Genomic DNA, 19,924 nt, shown 5'->3' with positions numbered 1-19,924 from the left:
GTCACTATAAACAAACCCAATGAAGAAATGTCCATAATCAAATACTCTCTATATCAAGACAATAAAGAAAATTGATTCAAAAAGCCAATCAACAAGCTAGACATAATACTGTAGGAGGTGATAATGCCATCCATCCAAAACCACTTGTGAGCAAAGTGTCACCCCACTCTTTAACTTTCTACGCCAATACACGAGGCATAGTTATATATGACTACCAGTGTTTGATGTATTCCTCCATGGAGACGGGGTCATACATTCAGCATCATCAATCTCTTGTAAGTGATCCTTGGCTGGGGTTGTCAGCAGAGAAGACTGGCCGACTCTCAACTGTTGGAGCATCGCGAATGATTCCCGCATTGTCGACATGGCCTCAAAGAAGCGTGTGCATGAAGCTAAAGCGATGGGAATTGGTCGTAACATTTCCTGCATATGTAGCAGATAACAATGATTATTTCAAAAACCAAATGCATCCTTGTCAAGAATGTTCTGATTTCACCAGATTTGATCAGACCCAGGAGAAACTAATTTTTCTTGTAGTGTCAGCCACAATTCTAGCAAGAATTAAATGACTTGACGGGAATCCAAACCAGCATTGCAGGACATCGTTCAATCTGTGTAGCCAGACTTAACAACCTGAAGATTTATCTAGCTTGATAGACCTAAACTAATTTCATGGAACTCAATAGTTACCCACCTAGTTTTGCAGGGATGGTCAAAAAACCATTCTACATTTGCATTATCTATCTACTTAGCTAGGCTAACTACCCGCAACATCTATCTTGCTAGACTTCATCAACCGCTCAGAACTTCAACAGTATCAATTGAACCTTGGTATGATCAACAAATCTAAGTAAAAGCAATGGGGCAAATAAACTATTCACCAGCTTTGCTTATCAACAAAGATAATACATCCCACCTCCTTATCCTTATCCTTATCCTTTGTTGCATTAATTTTCCACCCCATATTGTTTATTTCCACACTTCAGTAACTGGTTGTTCCTTTCTTGGTGCCACGAAAAGCCTGAAAGGACTTTAACAGATAAACCATAACTGAGAGAAAGAACTCAAGTGCCCTGGTATATCAAGGAGAAGGCTATGATGATGAAGATGATGATGACAAATAGTTGCTTCATCCACAACACATACAGACAGTGAACTGCCCACAAGTTTTTCAGGTTATAAACAACACATGGATGCCCCTCGAACCAAGGAAACAGCAAATTTGCACACAAATGTTTGCCCCAGATGTCTCAAGCTGAAGGGCAAACAAACATAATACTATGCCAAAAAGATCCTTGGAAATGGTTGAATCAAATGTACATTATACTGGGCAAATATAGTGTGTCAACTGCCAATTTATTCTATTTTCTTTATTTCTTTGAAAATGATACAGCCAATGATGCAACATTAGCAAAAGGGAGTCTTTCAATCAGAAACAATAGTATAACCACATTCAGAGGATATTCCTAGTTAAAAACAATATTTATGACAAGTATCTTTGAAGCATCACCCATTTGTCAATACATCAATAAATAATTGACCATGAATTCTTACCCCCCAAATTGAAGGTGGCTCTCTAAAATTCTGACTCCACTGGAAATCTCCAACAGATGCTGTCAAGGCCTGATAGTCACTTGCAGCCCTAAGCAACAACTCTGAAAATTGTTTCTGCGGAAAATACAATCAGAAAAAAGACCAATGCTACACTCATGAGACACCTTGAACACATAATGCTCTTGTAGTTTCCCCGCTAATATGATGTATTAAAACAAATACGGTATCCAGGAATTAAGTGAATAAAAATTGATGTTGCAAATTTTGTCCTTACCTGATATTCTGCTTCCACTGGAATGCAATCCTGTGAATATGGTTGTTGAAGCCGAGCTATAATCCTATCCTGTCAAACAACATAGCCAGTCTTCATATCGACATACTAATTTTTCTCAGACTCCTTAACCATTTGTTTGCCAGAACTTGTTACTTGAACAACATTCCAGAGTGACAGCAGAACCAAATAACTGCTAGCTGAAACACACAGCTTCGCAGTTTGAATGTATAAAACTTGCAAAGTAGAGGCAGAATATTCAAGTACTAATATGGTGTTATGCAAAGCATTTCCACTTACCTAGTTTTACATATTATTAGAACAGATCTGTAGCTTGTGCTGTTTTACACATAATGGTTAGAATCAGGACAAGCTAAAAGGTGAATCTCAATTGATCAGAAGTCACTCGTTTCTGGAAGAACACAGCAAGGCAAAATCTAGAATATGCAATTTGTTTAGACTGGAGGTGTTTTGAGTGTTTGGTTCCTCAGAAGCATCCAGCCTGATAACACTTTTGCAGACTCTTAAAGATAGGAAATTGGTGAAGTCGATGAGAATGCATTACCTTATTTTGAATAACATCTTTCAGAATGGAAGTAATTCTTGCTAAAGATTCGCATTTCTTCTCCATTTCACTTACATGTGTCAGGTGTGCCACATTCTTGTCATCCTGCATATTCAAAATTGCATATTGAACAAAATAATTTCATAAGAAAACAGAACCAATCAAAACAACCATAAGCAGTACAGAAATGATGCCACGCAATGGGTCACCAACATCATTATGGATGAATCAACCAACTGCCAGTTTGGTGAACCCACTTCAGTAATAGTGTAGCAAGTGATTTAAATTTTGAAATAGAATTCAGTAAAGAAAATTTTCCTACAAATCAATCCACTACTCATATTCAAATGAAGGTAACTGGTCTCCAGTCACACGGAGGTAGGATGCTTTGTCATCTTGTAGCACATAGGGAATTATGTGCCACCAGCAAGAATTTGGCAGATTGGCCAATATTCTTGTGGTATGTTAGAGCTGCAAAAAGCTGTCGGAGTACAACAGTCAAGGCAAACAGGAGGTTCCGATGCCTGAGACAGTACTGTTTTCTATAAAAAAAGCTGCAATCGCCTGCTAGATGGGATCAACCATTCAAAGACAGGGCAAATCCACTCAACCAAGGCCCATATTGATCCTATTTTAAGTATCATGTAAAAAATACTCCATTGTAGTGAAGGGATTATCCCATAGGATGATGCAGTGCATAATACACCTCAAATATCTTTATAAGAGGTCCAATTTTCAAGAACAATCCAATTATTTGGGTCAACATACTGAGACAAAAAACAATCCACAAATGAGATAGTTCAGTGAAGTACATTTCCATGTCAAATTTCAAGCATGTGATGCAAATAATGAACAAAACATGCTCTAAGGTGGGTAGCCTAACCCTTTAAATCCAACCTTTCCAGCCTTCCAATTTACTTTCGCCCCCTTCTTGCTTACTCAATGAGCGTAGCCACAATAACTGAGGTTATTGGGTGTAGCATCCATAAAGGGGACTCTTCCAGATGTTTGAATTATATCTACTCAATTGAGACAATTAAATAAGTTAAAAAATAGTCCAACATGAATCCAGGATTAAAAACATTTTGTACCTATTACTTAGGAAGAGGTCTCCTATCTTCAACTAGCCTTTTCGGACTCCACCCAAAATTATCTACATGTGTGAGCTACAAAGAGTATTCACATGTGAAGGGGAGCGTTAAAACAGTCCCACACTGATCCAAGATTAAGAAAATCTTGAGTTTGCTGCTTAGGAAGAAACCCCTAACTTAAGCTAGTCATTTGAGAAGGAACTAAAACCAACTTTAACAAGTTGCAGGAAACAGGCCATCCTCACTGAGTGGTTGAGAACATTGAGATTGATAGGCCTGCTCTCTAGATAACTAAATATTATTATGCTGACAGTTGTTGGGTTCCAAGCCCTACATCACCTAGCTAGCTCTTGCCTCACTGGAGATCAATGTATACGTTCAAGTCCATAATCAAATCATGTATCTACTTCAGAGACAGATCAGGTTCTATTGTTGGTCTATGGACGGATTGTTTAACTGGTAACGCCGTTCTCCCTGATGCCTTCCTGAACTTTTTGCCTTAACCATGCTAGCAGCATCTCTCATCTATGAGAGAAGCCACTTCACTGGCTGGTTAAGGAGGAACTTATATCCAAAAAGGAACTTGTTGTGTAACAAGACTCTTTCTGCCAGTAACTTGCTTCTTTTTTAGACTCTTATCAAATCGGTGACCATAGTGAGGATTAAAAAATGGGGAAATGGTTGGACCTTTTCTGGTAAATCTAAGTCAACGAGGGATCCATCCACCTCATCCTTACAAGTGCTGGCCTCATGGATTTTATTGATTCCATCAATGCAGTCAGTCGTCAAAAAATGGAAAGAGACTGCCTCTCTCTCCACCATGAAGATTCAGATTCCTACGAAATGGTGCCCTCTTCCAGATAGTTCTTTAACATAAAATTTTGATGAGACTTCTATAGGTAACCTAGGTCACATAGTTTTTTGGGGGCTTTTCAAAGTTCACAATAGTAGAACTCTCATCACCTACTCCAGCCCCACTCAGATTAGCACCCTTTTCCATGGCTTAGGACCATCATAATATCTTTAGCAGCACCCTCATGGTGGGAGGGGATCAAGTTAGTCATTGGTGGTTTACATGATGCTGAGCCACATAAGCAACTCCTCTATGTCTCCAAGGAAATTTATGACATTGCTATCTGTTCTTTATCACTTGGTTGCAATACCTAGTTCAGCTAATAGAGTCTCACTCTTTAGCCAAAAGCAGAACCGATTTTCAACGCATTTATGGGACTGTCCCCTTGTTTCTGACTAGCCTTTTTTTCCCCTTGCTTATTGTTTGCTAGTTTTTAAGTGGTCTTCTTTTTCCCACTATTCACCAAAAAAAGACTTAAATGAACATGTTATCCCGTTTTAAAATAAAAGAACATATTATCAGGTCAGGACTACAATATCGGAGTTATTTTTGTAAAGCAAATATATATTCAAAAAAAGAAATAAAAGATATCATTATCAATCTTCACTATAACTGGCCCCACTTATTTTATTCTATCAAAAGTGATATTCATGGTAATGTTATGATGCAGTAAATCTACAAGAAATCGAGGGTTTTCTAGCCAATATCCCAAATGGCAAAACAAGAGCATAGGAAAAGCCAAAGATGGCTATTGGAACTCTTCTTAATAACTGGAATGTTCCAATTACAACCCTAAATAGGCACTTAAGCGGCAATGAGTTCAAAAGGACCAAAATGTCCCTAATAGTAATAACTTATGAAGGTAAAAATGAGAGGATCTATGCATATTAATATGTCAAAAATAGTAGTGACGATTACATGGCACATAATTAATAAGATAACTAAGTACAACAGGAACAGTTTGACTAGATCATCCCTCCATAGTGAATTAAAAGTGATAATGGAAAATGTAGTGCAAATACCAATTATTGTAAGATTTTTTTTTTCCCTGATGATTATTTTTCTCAGCATTTCTCAGTAAAAAGTTCTAATGAGCTACAGATAAACATACATAATGAGAAACTTTAGGTTGTGACTAGACTTTGAAAGTAATAGTTGATTATTTCACCTTTCGACCTTGAAGTTCCACTTGCAAGTTTGCTATGTTCCTCTGGACAGCAGTCAGCTCCCGCAAGACCCTAATCAAGTCATCACTCCTGTCGCTATTTGAAGATACGCCTTGTGCATCTTCCTAGAGGAATCGATAATAAAGGAAACAAAAAGACAGTGAGTAATTTGTCACATTGGACATTGTAGACGAAAACCAGGCCAAACAGCTGACAAAGTAATCCATAAAACCAAATCACAGTTTTGCCAAGAAAGCATACCCGTCAGGAAACAAACTTCGTCCCGCCAATCAAATACAAAGAAGACACTAATTTTCATGCAGCAACGGCATTTAACAACGAATGCATAGCAAAGGCAAAAGAACAAGGAGGAAAAGGACCCAGGAAATGAGAACGTGAACCTGAGGAATTTTGAAGCCTAGATCGGTCGCAATTGATAAGGCGTCTGACATGCCTCCTAATCGTCTGGTTGGCTTTTTTCCGACCCATGTAGTCTCACCAGTCATTGACATTCCTGATGCAAAAACAGAGGGTATGTCTACGTTCTCAGCTTCAACTCTCGAACAGCAGTACAGGTCTTTCAGCACAGGAATGAAGCTCCAGCACGACGAATTCAAGCTACTATTCCAGTGCCAGGAACCGGTTTGTCTGAATTTCCAATTCGCAGCCAGCCGCTTCGAAGATTGATCGATCGAAGAAACCAAGTGAGAGGGAAACAATGCAAACGGTTTTGGCCCCTGATGGTTATAACGTCAGCTGAAGAATGCAAATACTAGGTTATGAAATTTTAATTTTAATTTTGAAACGTCATTTTTCTCACGGAAAAAAAATACGGCCTAAACTGCCTCTCAATTTTATTTAATTATTAAATTTAAATTAAATTACTTAAATTTTTATTTTTATTCATTATAATCTTGTAGTTTTTATGCTCATTTTAGATTTTTATTTTTATTAACTTTTACGAGTAAATAAATAGAATAAATCTAGTAAATAAGTAAAAATTAAGTGCAACCAATGTTAACCCTTTTTTCATTATTCAAAAATATCACATTTAGATTTTATTTTATTTTACAGTTAAGCAAAAAATGATAAATTTATCATTATTTTTTAATATAAATTAATTCATAATATCTCAATAAGAGAAAAAAATGAGAACCTCTTCCCAAACCCGTTTCCCAACGAGTTTCAATATGAAAATGGTCCTTCATGTCCAGGACATGGAAGTCACCCTTCCCTCCCTTCTGATTGTGGAGGCTCCAAACACAGCAGAAAAAATAACCAGATCAAAATATGCAAGCACACTTCCAAAAATACATGCAGGATTTCGTTCGATAAGATGATTTCGTACTCAACTCTGGTTATTTTGAGCTCTCAACATTGCAATGGTAGGGCCAAGTGCACTACCTCTCAAGGCCCTATAAGACCAAGATGTGTAAGCAGGCTTCTTTTTGTTCCAACCATCCTTCTGCGATAGCTGTGACTTTTTATCACTTAAAGCCTTCGAGATCTCGTCCCAAGCATCTAGCTGCTCTCCATTTTCTGAGGATATAGCATAAAACATGCTATGTAAGACATATTTTGATGGAAATGCTTGACCTTACACAAAACCTATTGCAGTTAATTCATTTTCTTTGTAGCATCTAAATTAACAGTTGTTTTCACCTTTAATGGACACAGGGGCCATATTGGTGTCATGAATCATCGGAGTTCCATTGTTTTGACGAGTATTATCGACCCCCGGATCAGGTTTTTCACTGTTGAAGATGCGGACATCGACTAGTGATGCAAAATCAACCTACATCACAGTAGAGTTTCAAATTTTTTGTCAAACTAAAAAATATTTCACAAAAAGCTGAATAAGCTGCATAAACAATGCCGAAAAAGAATATATCAGATAGAACATAGCAAGTACCTCTACTGACCCATCTTCATTATAAAGTGAGGGTTCATCAACAGCTACGTCCTCCTCATCTTTGGATGAAATTGGGTACTCTGGAACAGGTAGCAGTGTAATCCTTTTGGAAACTGGGTCATAGGATGATATTTTCCCAACCTACACTGAAGAAAAAAATTGTTGAATGGTGTACTATGTCTCACAGGCTTAGTCTGCAAAGCACAGAATCATACTCGAAAAGAAGAAAGCTCGGGGCACCAGGATGAAGAGAGTTCAACCAAACGATATGCAACAATGTCACCTTCCTGGAAGAAAATACTGGTTAGTTATTTGTCAACTACAAGTGACAGAAAACCAAAAACGCATACAAGTAACAGGCCTTTTTTTTTTGTTGAAGACCAAATTACAGGCATTAGACAGCAAAAAGTATGTAAGCAGACCTTTGGAGAGCTAGTCAAGGGAGAAAGCTTATCAAAATCAGTGGGATCATCTGCTGATTCACCATCATCCACACCAAATTTCACATCAGTACCCTCAATGGAGTCCCTTGTTTGAAATGATGTTTTCTCTTGACCCCATTTCTGTTCCTTCTTACTGGTAGTCCCTCTCCATTGGAAAATTTCCTGGAATCAAATCCAAGATTTCAGTAAGTTCTCACAGGCAGGCCTTTTTTTTTTTTTTGGTTGAAGACCAAGTTACAGGCATCAGACCGCAAAAAGTACGTAATCAGACCTTTGGAGAGCTAGTTGAGGGAGAAAGCTTCTCAAAATCAGTGGGATCATCTACTGATTCACCATCTTCCACACCAAATTTCACATCAGTACCCTCAATGGAGTCCCTTGTTTGAAATGATGTTTTCTCTTGACCCCATTTCTGTCCCTTCTTCTTACTGGTTGTCCCTCTCCATTGGAAAATTTCCTGGAATCAAATCCAAGATTTCAGTACATTCGAGTGGCTTCTCGACTCCATGAAAACTATTCCTGAGAGAGAATCAATGAGATACAGAGACAACTTTGACAAAAAAAGAGCTGAATTTCTTTCACTAAAAGAAAACAAACAAAAAACACGAAAAAGGACCACCACCAACAGAACTCAAAGTTCTTCTAGTAAAAACTATCATTGTATGCTCTTAATTCTAACAGTCTGGAACTAATGATAGGTTATTGCAGAAGGTCTATCGTTAACCGTCCTCATCAAGTTGGTGTGCTTTTTTTTGGGTAACTGACCAAGTTGATGTGCTTAGGTCAACAAACTCTTCTGCTCTCTTAATTTTGATGCTCTCCACACTACAAATCAGTTATTGCACAATGTCTCTCTCTGACTGCCCTCATGAAATTCCATGCTTTTTTTGAGTGACTGATCAATTTGGTGCACTGCTGTCAACAAACTTTTATGCACCAATTTCATATTACAGTAAGATTTCCAAGTCAGGCACTCTTTCATGGTTATGTAGGTGAATGTCTTAGAAACCTTGAAGAAATAGTATTGGGAATTCACATAGTGTAACAATGATGATAAGAAAATGGAACATACCACTGAATTTTGTAACTCCGGATCACTATCGTCTGCACCATAAATCCAAGCACTGTATGTTAGACCATATATATAAATTTCAGACTTTAAAATGTACATGCATGTGTCTTGTTATAAGAACCTTGACTTGGAAGAAAGGAGGGAGTGTCATGCAACATTTGAGGTATAGAGATAGGTCACCAAGAACAAGATTTACAGAAGCAGCTATCTAATCGCAGAAAATGTATACTGATTCAAAAGATATATGTTACTTTTTTTGGTAGAGGAAACCGACTTTTTTTTTTTTTTATACATTTACCTAGGGGCTCAAAACGAATATGTCCAGGTCGTACAATAACAGGAACAACTTCATCCTCCCTGTCAGTGTTCTGAACATTTTTGTCATTTTCATGTGCTTTTTCACATGCATCTTTCACTGGCACACAATTTTTGGCCACCTATGAATAAAAATGGCAAGTTAAGTCGCTAAATTTACATCAGGATTACTATCAATCAAGAATCAATAGTGAAATAGTGGACAGAAAAGGTAGGATTACAAATTAGTAAACAAAATTGAATAACCGCACATGTCTAAAAGCAAATACCTCTTTCTTTTGGGTCTTAGCCTGTTCACGCAGCCAAATCCTTTTTGCTTTCTTACGGCGAGCACTTCTACTAGGAAACTGATATAAATAAGAAATAAGTACAGTGACTACCAGCATAAATACAAGAAATCAAACAATATAAAACAAGCAAAACATCTAAAGCTTCATGAATCAAAATGATAAGACACATACACCTTAAACGCAAAGGTAATTCTGCACATTTAGAGAAACAAACATTAAAAAGAAAGGTAGAAATTAACTATCCAATAAAATGTTAAAGAGTTGATTTTTGAGAAGGCAGGTGTCAAAAAATGTTCACAGAAAATAGCTCTCCACGTAGCAAGAAAACTTATACCAGAATATATAAAAAACTGGATAACAACTTGGTAAACAGATAGCTATGACTAAAGAGATTTGTTGGGCACCTTTTTCTTTTTATCATGAACATCTGCAGAGTTTTCAGTCTGTTGGCCATTTTCTTCAAGTTCATCAGACCTAGCAAAAGAGAAATGTATCAATGTTCCAACAAAATGTATAAAAAAAAAAATCATTAAACAACCATGGGGAAAAGAAGAAATAAAGTAAGGAAGGTCCCCATAGATATAGACATGAAACCCTCACACATAACTCAACCCAATCAAAATGATCGCTCCGTTACAATACAGTGAAATAAAAAATAAAGATACAAGAGAGTCTCCGAGATGATATATGCAAGTTTCGCATTAAGACTTCAGGTGATGTAGAGAAGATGTTTGAGCATAGAGAACAGCAAAGGTCAACTCAATTCCAACTTTAGAAATTTTATGTATTTGGGATTTTCTGCTGAGGAGCCTTAGATCAAATGATTGAGCTAAAAAAATCATTGAAAGGAATGATTATTAATGCAATTTTCAAGACAATTTATGAAGTCACATTGTAAACCAAATAGCTAGAAGCTTCAACTGTTGCAGAGGAGAACCCAGCTTGTTCCTGAATGAGAACAAAGAATTGGGGAGAAGAGGCAAAGATTAAGTTTCTTTCAACTAGAAAAGGTTTTACAGGTCAATTCAAATGCATAGCCACAACAGTCAGAATTAATGGACTTATGCACCTAACATAAGTCTCCAAAATCATTACCTGCAACTAGCATATTTCAAGTTAGCTTTCATCAAGACATATAATTTTTGTTAATGAAACCAACGACAATTTAATATCCATCTTTAGGTATATTTGGAACCATAAACATGCTACCAACATGCATTTAAGAACATGATACATACTTGATCGAGACTAGCAGAAGCATTTAAAGCTGCAAGCCTTCATTTCTGCTGATTTTGCTTCTCCAAAATCTGAATTACCAGAAGCAAAACTCTTAAATAATGAAAATTTCTCTTGAACTTAGCATCAGGGTTTCCCTTTTCAATGAGGAGCCTGAGCGTGCAACTACCATTTTGAAATTTCAATTTATTGGCACTTTGTTTTGTGTTTTATGCCCTCTTCTTTCTTCATGACACCTTTTATACCCCCTTCATCAGTTTTCAGTGCTATGTGCCATCCTTACTCTTTTGCATCTGTGAATATGCTCATCTTCTTCGGCAATTCAAAGAAGCCCTTTCCAAAAATTCAATTCATCCCCTCAGGTAATGAGCCTATTACTTCCAGAGTTATTCACACCAATAAAGATGATTCTTGAGATATTCTCCAAAATAGATTAAAAGGGAACCGAGTGGGAACCCAAATGCTGGAATAGTTGTGAAACATAGATCAAACAACAACTCAAGTAATCAATATCAAACAATGTCATTTAAGACGCCATAAAACTTTTAAATGGGTAATGATGCAGTAGCTTAGACTGCATCCTTCAAAATTATAAATGCAATATCATAATTTCAACATATAACTTACTTCTTTTCAACTTCAGGGGTCACCTCTTCCTTTGATCCAATATTTACATCAGAGGAATTATCTTCCTGAAGAGTCTTCTTTGAGATCCTTCTCCTTTTCTTTTGATGACAGTTTTCATTGTACTCGACAGGGACTCCATCCACACTTTCAACAGAAAAGGTAAGATCCCTCTCAAGATTGGTGGATCTAGTTTTGTTCCTGTTATGGAGGACAGAAGTGAATGCATTCATCTCCCCGTCTACTTCTAAAATTATCTCCAGAAATTAAAGGCAAAGTACGTAAATAAATGGTTTCTCAAAGTACCACATAGTAAAATAGTTTCAAATGAAAAAAAAGGGGGGTCTATAATTTGCACGAGAAGTACGAAACATGGCAACAATAGAAATTATAATCACAGCAGGTACCAAATAGTAAAGCAGTGTATGCTTAAGATTTCAGAAAGTAAAGACCTCCTATCTGTCACAGTATTCGTAAGCTCAAGCATTACTGGATCAACATCAAAGCACTCAATTTCACATTATGCAATCTCGGGTGTACCTTTACCAAAATTGTTTTTTTCTCACTCTGGACACATCAACTGGATCCTTTCTCTAATATGAAACTGAATGGAAGTGATAACTTTTATGCACGTGACTGCCTAATTTCAAGACATTCTAGTGTCAATATCAGAACCACCAAAAGTGGGACCTTGTTTTTAAGTCGACTTATTTTTTTAAATGATTAACTTTAGCATGTTTTAGCCGACAAAAATTTCTTTTTGATGAAAGATATCTAGAATTCAATTTTCATCAGAAAGGAAAGATGAACAACACTCACCGGTTAGGGAGGGGGACAAAACATACAACAAGAAAATGAGAAGAGGAATTTGTTAAGAAGTAAAACAATTGCATGGATGTAACGCATATGTAAAGATCTCATTACGAAGTTCACAATCAAGATGAATCACTGAAAGTCGTGAAGTGTAAGGTTCAGAGAGAAAGGTAGTGTGAAGCGTGTCAAGGAAGACCAGAACGTTCGTTTCAAAACCAATCCTACTGAGCACGCTAGGTAAGAGATAATACTTTGCCCCGCGAAGTTGTCCAGAACGTTTTCTTTTTTTCTTCACCGATACATTGCCACTCATTCTATTTGCTTCCGCATGCTCGCTCGTATAGCCTTCGCTCTCTTCTTCGAACTCCTTAATCGCCAGAAGCTCTGTCTCAGGAAGTGCTGGCTGTTTTTCCACAGCCTCATTCTCCCCAATGCGGTTCTCTTGATCACCTGCCACAAAAACTTCTGGCACCACTCCACATTTCCTCTTCACCCTGAGACGATAACCTTCTCAAGTTACTTTTAGTACAATGACAACACAGAACTTGGACCTGAAATGCTTAAAACTGCATGTAAATGCATGAAACCCAAACATAGAAATCGAGCACTCAAGATCCGCATCTCACACAACATTCAAATTTCTCGAAGAAAACATGTCACTGACCTAATGATATCCTTATCCTGTAAAATACAAGTCGATTCGAATGGTGGCAAAACAAATCCTTCCATCTGCAAAAGAGAAGGTGCGTGTGACAAACAATAACTAAAACACAGCGACGGATTGTTTTAATCGTTACTTTCTTACAGAGAGCATAACGCCATTGGGACAGGAGTCAATGAGTTCAAATTTGTGAACAAGATGAGAAGCAAGCGCGGATATGGTTTCGAGGTCGTCCGGATTGAAGAGAAACCAGCATCGTTTCAAACCCTCGATTTTCTGGTTGATGCTCAGAAGATTCTGATTGGCGAATCGTACACGGACCCGCTTCGTACCTCCCATTTCGATTGTCGGAAGTCGCTAAACCCTCACCTGCTCGAATGCAGGGGAAGAACGGGAGAGTTTGCTGGGGTTTTAACTATTAAGCCCTTTTTTGTTCGTGAAGGCGTATTGTTTGGATTTAATTACATTCACGCCCCCAAGTATGTGAAATTGCACTCACCCTCCTAAAAATTACAAATTTGTATTAAACCTCGTGGAAATTACTAATTTGTACTCAACTGAAATACTTGCCTTGTTAAATTATTATGACTTTTTTAGAAAAATCGTATTATGATATTTTTATTTTGGCCTTTTTATTTATTGGAAATTATTTTTTTGACAAATTAAGTAGATTTATTTTTCATTTTTACATAAGAAATAAAAGTTAAAATAAAAGTATAAAGGTATAGTAGATTACAAACTACGGAAAAGTCTGTAGAGTAGTAGAGACTAGGGAGTAGTGAGTAGAGAGAGAAGAGGTATCAGAAGGGAGGAGACAGCATCGCCAATCGCCATTCGTCACTGCCTTGTCTGCATCATGGCTGAGTCCAACCTTCGAAACAGACACTCAGCACCCTACAAATTCCGCCTGCTTCTGCTCCCTCCCTAGTTTTTTGTCCTCCTTCCTTTCTCTTTCTCTCTGGGGTCAAGCCATGAAGTTCAAAGGCGAGGCCTTGCTCAGCCAAAAACTTTTCTCCTCTCTTCTCTTCGTGTTCATCGTCGCTCTTGCTCTAATTTGCGTCTACTATGGCACTTTTATTGCCCCTTTCTCCGACGACAAGACCGTCTCTGCTCATGGGTCGGATCCCATCTTCACCAGGTTCACAGATGCCAGCCAATCTGATGGAGAGGACAGAGTTTTCGACGTCCCGAGGACGATACTTGTAATACCCAGTTCGTTTCTCGACCTGTTTAATTGTTGGATTCATGGTTACTGATGGGAGATGATTGTTTCCTTTTGTATTTCTCAGGTCTGTGACCAGAAATTCGCCGAGTTGATACCTTGCTTGGACAGAAACTTGTTTAACCTGCTTAAGTGGAAGCCGAATTTGAGCTTGATGGAGCATTACGAGCGTCATTGCCCGCCTCAGGAGCGTCGGTACAACTGTCTTATTCCTCCGCCAATCGGCTATAAGGCGAGTTGTTTGTTTTTTTTTTTATTTGCATGTTGTTAGTAATCCGTCTGTCATTTATGCTCTATGCTTGCGGTTTCTTGAAATAAAATCGCTCAAATTTCGAATTCAGATCCCGATTAGATGGCCTGCAAGTAGGGATGAAGTGTGGAAAGCTAACATTCCCCATACACACCTTGCTTCTGAGAAGTCGGATCAAAACTGGATGGTGGTTAATGGGGACAAAATTAATTTTCCAGGCGGTGGAACACATTTCCACAATGGAGCTGATAAGTATATCATTGCACTTGCCAAGGTATGTCATGTCCACACCATGTATGCTTCCTTATGGATGCTTATACGAGCTTAAGGAGAACTATAGTTTCTGTTTCTTAGTTGGCAGTCTTACGAAAAAAAATTCCAAATGAGTTGGCAATTGACTCTTATGGGTGCTGACATTTCTATATAAAACTACTCAGGTCAGGATTTATCATGCTGATGAGATTTCAGTATTTTAATAAAAAATGTTTTTTTTGTCTTATATATTTGCTGTTATATTGGGTGCTGACAGGTCTTTTGTTCTATTGTTAAATTAGATGCTCAAGTTTCCAGATGATAATCTCAGCAACGGTGGGGCCATCCGAAACGTTCTGGATGTAGGCTGTGGTGTTGCAAGTTTTGGTGCTTACCTTCTTCCAGTCAACATTATAACGATGTCTCTCGCACCGAATGATGTTCATGAGAACCAAATCCAATTTGCATTAGAGAGAGGAATCCCTTCGACACTAGGTGTGTTGGGAACAAAAAGGCTTCCATATCCGAGCCGGTCATTTGAGTTGGCTCATTGTTCTAGATGTAGGATAGATTGGCTCCAAAGAGATGGTATTCTTCTGTTAGAATTGGATAGATTGTTGAGGCCAGGTGGCTATTTTGTTTACTCATCTCCAGAAGTTTATGCACAAGATCCAGAGAATAAAAAAATTTGGAGTGATTTGAGTGACTTTCTTGCAAGGATGTGCTGGAGAGTTGTTTCGAGGAGGGATCAGACTTGTATTTGGATGAAGTCGACTAGTAATAGCTGTTACTCAAAGAGGGATCCCAATACTAAGCCTCTCATGTGTAGTCTGGGCGATGACCCAGATGCTGCTTGGAATGTACCGATGAAAACATGCATTACACCTTACCCAAAACGTAAGTACTTCAGCATTTGAAACAGCGAATAAGTGGTGTCTGACTGCATATTGAAATGGAATGATGAGGTAGGCAATTGTGGGATTTCAATAATTTAGAGAACCAGTTTCTCTGTTAGTGGTTTATTGCAGAGAGCTGGATTTTTGTTACAAGGCTGAAAGCTAATGCACGTACAACTTGTCAGACTTAAAAAGGATTGATTTACGCATAATACAAGGCTTATCCTCTAGCATTAATGTTGTCTTTCATTTGATGCATGCTAATTAACCCAATAGAAAACAGTATTTCAAGTATCATGTCATAATGTATTGTGTGCTGTCCTATATAATAAATGCAGTGTTAGATCTTCTAATTGGCATTTTATCTTTTAATGGAAAACCCATCAAATGGTCGGAAAACTTGGACTCAACAGTGTTAGTCAGAAATGCATTGCTAAAGAGGAGCACATTGCATCTAAGTTTATTATAGTAAAAGTCTTTTACTGAACAGCAGTCCAGAAATGCATTTGTGGCGCATTGTTCTATAAATGGAAGTATGTACTGGATCACTATGTACATTATGGTGCAAATTTGGAAGTCAAAGACCAATGCTCTTCAACTTTAATTCCATTTTGTCATTTCCTTTACCACAAAAAATGCTTATTCAAAGAGAGAAAAGAGATCATTCACTAAAACAAGAACATCTGGTCTTTAAAAGATACTAAATCTGGTATGCTAAGCTTGGGTCTCTCTCTCAAATCATGAAACTTGTTGTTGTTTTCTGAATGGCTACTTAAGCTGTAGTGTATTCACTGCTATCATTGAAAACGCCCTTCAACTTTAATTCCATTTTTTCATCTCCTTTACCCCCAAAAAAATGCTTGTTCAAAGAGAGAAAAGAGATCATTCACTAAAACAAGGACAAGTAGTCCTAAAAGATACTAAATCTGGTATCCTAAGCTTGGGCCTAACTGTCAAATCACGAAACTTGTTGTTGTTTTCTGAATGGCTACTTAAGCTCTAGTATATTCATTGCTATCATTGGAAATATCATTTGGCTGTAACTACTGGTGTCCCGCAGTTTACTTAACTCCTATGCATGTTTTCATTTTCGAGTGCAGAGATGCATCGGACAAAAGGTAGTGGACTACTTCCATGGCCTCAAAGGCTTACAGCGCCCCCACCACGGCTGGCGGAACTTGGCATTAGTCCTGAAGAATATCAGAAAGACATGGTTATTTCTACAAATACACTTTAAACTACTTGGTGGATTTTTCTGTGGTTCTTAACTTTCTTTTGAATTTATTATTTATATTTGCTGAGAAATTGGTTTAATACAGGAAGCTTGGCACTCGAGAGTAGCTCAGTACTGGAAGCTGATGAAATCTGAATTGCAGAAGAACTCTTTCAGAAACATAATGGATATGAATGCGAACCTTGGAGGGTTTGCTGCTTCGCTCAAAGATAAAGATGTATGGGTGATGAATGTTATTCCTTTCAACAGTTCTAGCAGATTAAAGATCATATACGATCGGGGCTTAATTGGGACTCTCCACGACTGGTACTTCATGATTCTGCAGCCTACTTTTCCTGCTTGTCCTAGATGCTCTCTCTATTGATGCATGTGTTTTTTTTCTTCTCGTTCTCTTGATCATTCTAAGCTGCCTTCCTGAACTTTCATTTAGAGTTAACCTGCATTCATTTAATTCTTTCTGCGAAAGTCAGTTATTTGATCTTTAATCTAATATCTAAGTTCATATGCTGAATCATCTGATTTATCTAATATCTTTTTTCTTGTACCATTTTGCGACTGTCATGATATGAGTCAGTTGGTTGTACTGGATTGTTTGCAGATGTTCATGAGTATGATAGGAAACTTAAATTGCCTTCTACTGTCCTCAATCATGTTTTTATTTGGTTTTTTTTTTGCATGTGTTCGACAAGTATGGTTGGAAACTGAAACCACCTCCAAACTGTACCCAGTCATATCTGTCATGTGTGGACTTTTTTTGTGTAATAAATGATGTCATTTAAGGTGACCATAACTGCTGTATTCTTCAGGAAAACTTAAACCTAAGATTCTGGAAGAAGTAAAAGGCCATTGAATACAGATCTGATTCAAGATACATAAATAGCGTGTAAACTGAACTTTTTTTTTTTTTTTTTGAGATAGTGTAAACTAAGCATTTGTACTGCTTTTTGGACGGGTGTCCAGGTTTAGGGTTCAAAGTTGCGATCATTAATATGTTCTGGATGGATCCGATACAATAATTAAGCCATTTGTCACCATCATCATTAAAGTGCACAATTAGCAACATAAGTTTCCTTGGCTATTATCTTTGCAATATCGTAAAAAGTATGAACCTAATAGGACTAGAAGGAACCTTCTCTGTGACACACTAAAAACCTTTCTGAGTTAGATATAACTGGATTAAATTTCTAGGCACGAATAACTATGATAAAGGAATATAATGTGTTATATTATGAAAAAAATCAAGTGTAATTATGCTCTAGAATTCAAGTTTGACTTGAGCAGAATCCCAATGTTATAAACAAAGCTTTTTCCGCACGTATTGGTTAACTCAGAAACCTTTATGTCGTGAAATCTTTATTCTTGTTGGTTTATTAACCAACAAGTGACAAAATGCAACTGAATAGTGTACTCGATCATAAACTCTAACAGAAATGCTTTATTTTATTTTATTATTATTTTTATGTAGGTAATTTTTAACGATGCAAACTCCAGTATGTTGTACCGTGTACAAATTTTTTATGTGCGAACTTACGGGACCAATTGGTTCCTGTTATGTACCTCCAAATGGGCATATTAACTGCATTCAGGAGCTTTGGATATTGCACCTGCGACAGAGTTAAATGTACAATGTTTGTATTTTCTGTTAATTGCTAATCATCTAGATGATGATCTTGAACTTGGATAGTTCTCCTTTCTATTGTTTAAAAATGCTTCCTTGCTGTGAAAATCTAAAGGCAGGCGTGTATCTTGATCTTTTATTTTCTGTGTCTCTTGATCTTTTATTCTTTTGGCTCTCTCGCCTCTCAAGTTCTTAAAATCTGCTCTTTCTATAACTAGTTTTATCATAAACTCAGTGCTCGAGTATAGACTTCTTCTTGCAGCTTGTTTGCTTTCTGTCATTTGTGAGACAAAGAGTCAATGGGTTGCATAAAACAGACCTCCCCTTGGGCCTTCATTTTGCAAGGTTTTGTGATTACCATAGATGAAGACCAGATTAGCAGTATTTTGTTACACTTTCAAAGTCCAAATGTGGAATTGGCTATGAGAGAAAGACAAGAATATTGCCTTATTGTTTTGCTACTGTTTGATTATCACAAGGTCCCAAGAATCTTGTGTCTAATATTCTGCAAAGCATTTCTCTGCGTCTATGATTTTGGATTACTAATGATTAAACTTAAATTGTCCTTTGATCACTTACGTTGACAATTTCTCACATTAATGCAGGTGTGAATCATTTTCAACGTATCCTCGCACATATGATCTGCTTCATGCTTGGAACGTATTTTCTGAGATCAATTCACGTGGGTGTAGTAAAGAAGATCTTCTCATCGAGATGGACCGGATACTTCGGCCACTCGGTTTTGTCATTATAAGAGACCAACCCTCCATCATAAACTACATCCAAAAGCTCTTAACCGCGTTGCATTGGGATTCCTGGTCATCAGACGTGGAACCAAAAGCAGATGCTCTTTCTCTACGGGGTGAGAGAGTGCTGATTGTAAGAAAAAGATTGTGGGTGGAGAGTGTTGAAATGTAGTGAATGAAATGGTTTTCAATCCAGTTCATTTCAATGCAAAAGCATTGTATGACTAAAGCCTAGAGTTCATGTGTCCATAGTCATGAGCTTTTTTGGAGTTTTATCATTTCTTGGTGCTGAAATGAAAGAACTTTGGAACTGCAGTAGTATGTCAGGGTAACACCTTGTACAGTAAATAGTTGTCAATTCTAAATCAATAGTTTCCTTCATATTTTGGTTTTTGGGATGACTGTAATCCAGGAGTGCAAGTTCTGCTTCTCTACACGAAGTTTTGAAACAAATATACTTTCAGTGAAAAGCTGAAAGTTGAACTTCTGCTCCAGACAATCTTGAAATGAAAACATATGAGATAGTTTGGGTATGTTTAAAAAGTTTTTGTTGATCATGTTATGATGAAAAAAAATGATATGGATAAAGGCAGAGAAGAAAAACTTGAAAAAGGAGAACAGTGTAAAAGAACAAAAATGGCTGTGGATAAAGGAAAAGGATCTATGTAGACAATCTCATCTTACTTACACAGCATGCTTTGTTTAAGCACGATTCACAATCTTGCTTGAGCAACAATGAACTATTAACTAAAATCCCTTATAAATTGTGATCATTCCTATTTGCACTTTCGTTTTCTTTAAATGTTACCAAGATTCTTAATTTCTGTTCTCTTTTAAATT

General features: G+C 37.3%; 3 protein-coding genes across 4 annotated transcripts; 1 reads left to right on the top strand and 2 right to left on the bottom strand.

Annotated features, from left to right (window-relative positions):
- Positions 1-28: 28 nt before the first annotated feature.
- Positions 29-6,230, bottom strand: LOC137942457 (AUGMIN subunit 2). Its single transcript, XM_068788146.1, has 6 exons — positions 5,902-6,230; positions 5,503-5,625; positions 2,391-2,495; positions 1,829-1,897; positions 1,555-1,668; positions 29-423 (listed from the first exon to the last, which is right to left on the bottom strand). The coding sequence occupies exons 1-6, from the start codon at positions 6,010-6,012 to the stop codon at positions 202-204; spliced, it is 744 nt and encodes a 247-aa protein (XP_068644247.1). The 5' UTR covers positions 6,013-6,230; the 3' UTR covers positions 29-201.
- Positions 6,231-6,666: 436 nt separating this feature from the next.
- Positions 6,667-13,229, bottom strand: LOC137941740 (coilin-like). 2 transcript variants are annotated; one of them, XM_068787695.1, is made up of 14 exons: positions 13,011-13,229; positions 12,870-12,934; positions 12,457-12,699; positions 11,396-11,593; positions 9,937-10,006; positions 9,512-9,589; positions 9,226-9,364; positions 8,928-8,959; positions 8,127-8,312; positions 7,835-8,017; positions 7,628-7,699; positions 7,413-7,553; positions 7,163-7,295; positions 6,667-7,039 (listed from the first exon to the last, which is right to left on the bottom strand). In XM_068787695.1, the coding sequence occupies exons 1-14, from the start codon at positions 13,203-13,205 to the stop codon at positions 6,849-6,851; spliced, it is 1,926 nt and encodes a 641-aa protein (XP_068643796.1). In that variant the 5' UTR covers positions 13,206-13,229; the 3' UTR covers positions 6,667-6,848. The 2 variants fall into 2 exon arrangements, with proteins under 2 accessions (XP_068643796.1, XP_068644125.1); XM_068788024.1 differs by lacking the exon at positions 6,667-7,039 and having other exon boundaries at positions 7,206-7,295; positions 7,413-7,558.
- A 483-nt stretch (positions 13,230-13,712) lies between these two features.
- On the top strand, positions 13,713-19,608 carry LOC137940961 (probable methyltransferase PMT9). The gene is made up of 7 exons (XM_068786503.1): positions 13,713-14,068; positions 14,156-14,320; positions 14,430-14,612; positions 14,893-15,487; positions 16,587-16,699; positions 16,806-17,026; positions 18,944-19,608. Exons 1-7 carry the CDS (start codon positions 13,838-13,840, stop codon positions 19,254-19,256), a joined length of 1,821 nt encoding a protein of 606 aa, XP_068642604.1. The 5' UTR covers positions 13,713-13,837; the 3' UTR covers positions 19,257-19,608.
- Positions 19,609-19,924: the final 316 nt, after the last annotated feature.

The sequence above is a fragment of the Aristolochia californica genome, unplaced genomic scaffold, assembly GCF_029961685.1.
Source record: "Aristolochia californica isolate CCGP_79_NKW_82.1479 unplaced genomic scaffold, dmAriCali1.0.hap1 SCAF_1, whole genome shotgun sequence".
NCBI classification, from domain to species: Eukaryota; Viridiplantae; Streptophyta; class Magnoliopsida; order Piperales; family Aristolochiaceae; genus Aristolochia; species Aristolochia californica.
The sequence above is the reverse complement of the archived record's forward strand: the minus strand, read 5'-3'. Positions and strand labels throughout refer to the sequence as shown.

Excerpts from the sequence above, each read along its gene's own strand:
- LOC137942457 (XM_068788146.1), bottom strand. The coding sequence starts at position 6,012 with ATGTCAATGACTGGTGAGACTACATGGGTCGGAAAAAAGCCAACCAGA. Across the intron at positions 5,626-5,901 it reads TAGGCTTCAAAATTCCTCAG|GAAGATGCACAAGGCGTATC; the intron begins GTTCACGTTCTC and ends CGATTCCTCTAG. Across the intron at positions 424-1,554 it reads AGCCACCTTCAATTTGGGGG|GAAATGTTACGACCAATTCC; the intron begins GTAAGAATTCAT and ends CTACATATGCAG.
- LOC137940961 (XM_068786503.1), top strand. The coding sequence starts at position 13,838 with ATGAAGTTCAAAGGCGAGGCCTTGCTCAGCCAAAAACTTTTCTCCTCT. Across the intron at positions 14,069-14,155 it reads ACGTCCCGAGGACGATACTT|GTCTGTGACCAGAAATTCGC; the intron begins GTAATACCCAGT and ends TGTATTTCTCAG. Across the intron at positions 14,613-14,892 it reads ATATCATTGCACTTGCCAAG|ATGCTCAAGTTTCCAGATGA; the intron begins GTATGTCATGTC and ends TTGTTAAATTAG.
- LOC137941740 (XM_068787695.1), bottom strand. The coding sequence starts at position 13,205 with ATGGGAGGTACGAAGCGGGTCCGTGTACGATTCGCCAATCAGAATCTT. Across the intron at positions 9,590-9,936 it reads TTCATGATAAAAAGAAAAAG|TTTCCTAGTAGAAGTGCTCG; the intron begins GTGCCCAACAAA and ends TATTTATATCAG. Across the intron at positions 7,554-7,627 it reads CCGAGCTTTCTTCTTTTCGA|GTTGGGAAAATATCATCCTA; the intron begins GTATGATTCTGT and ends TCTTCAGTGTAG.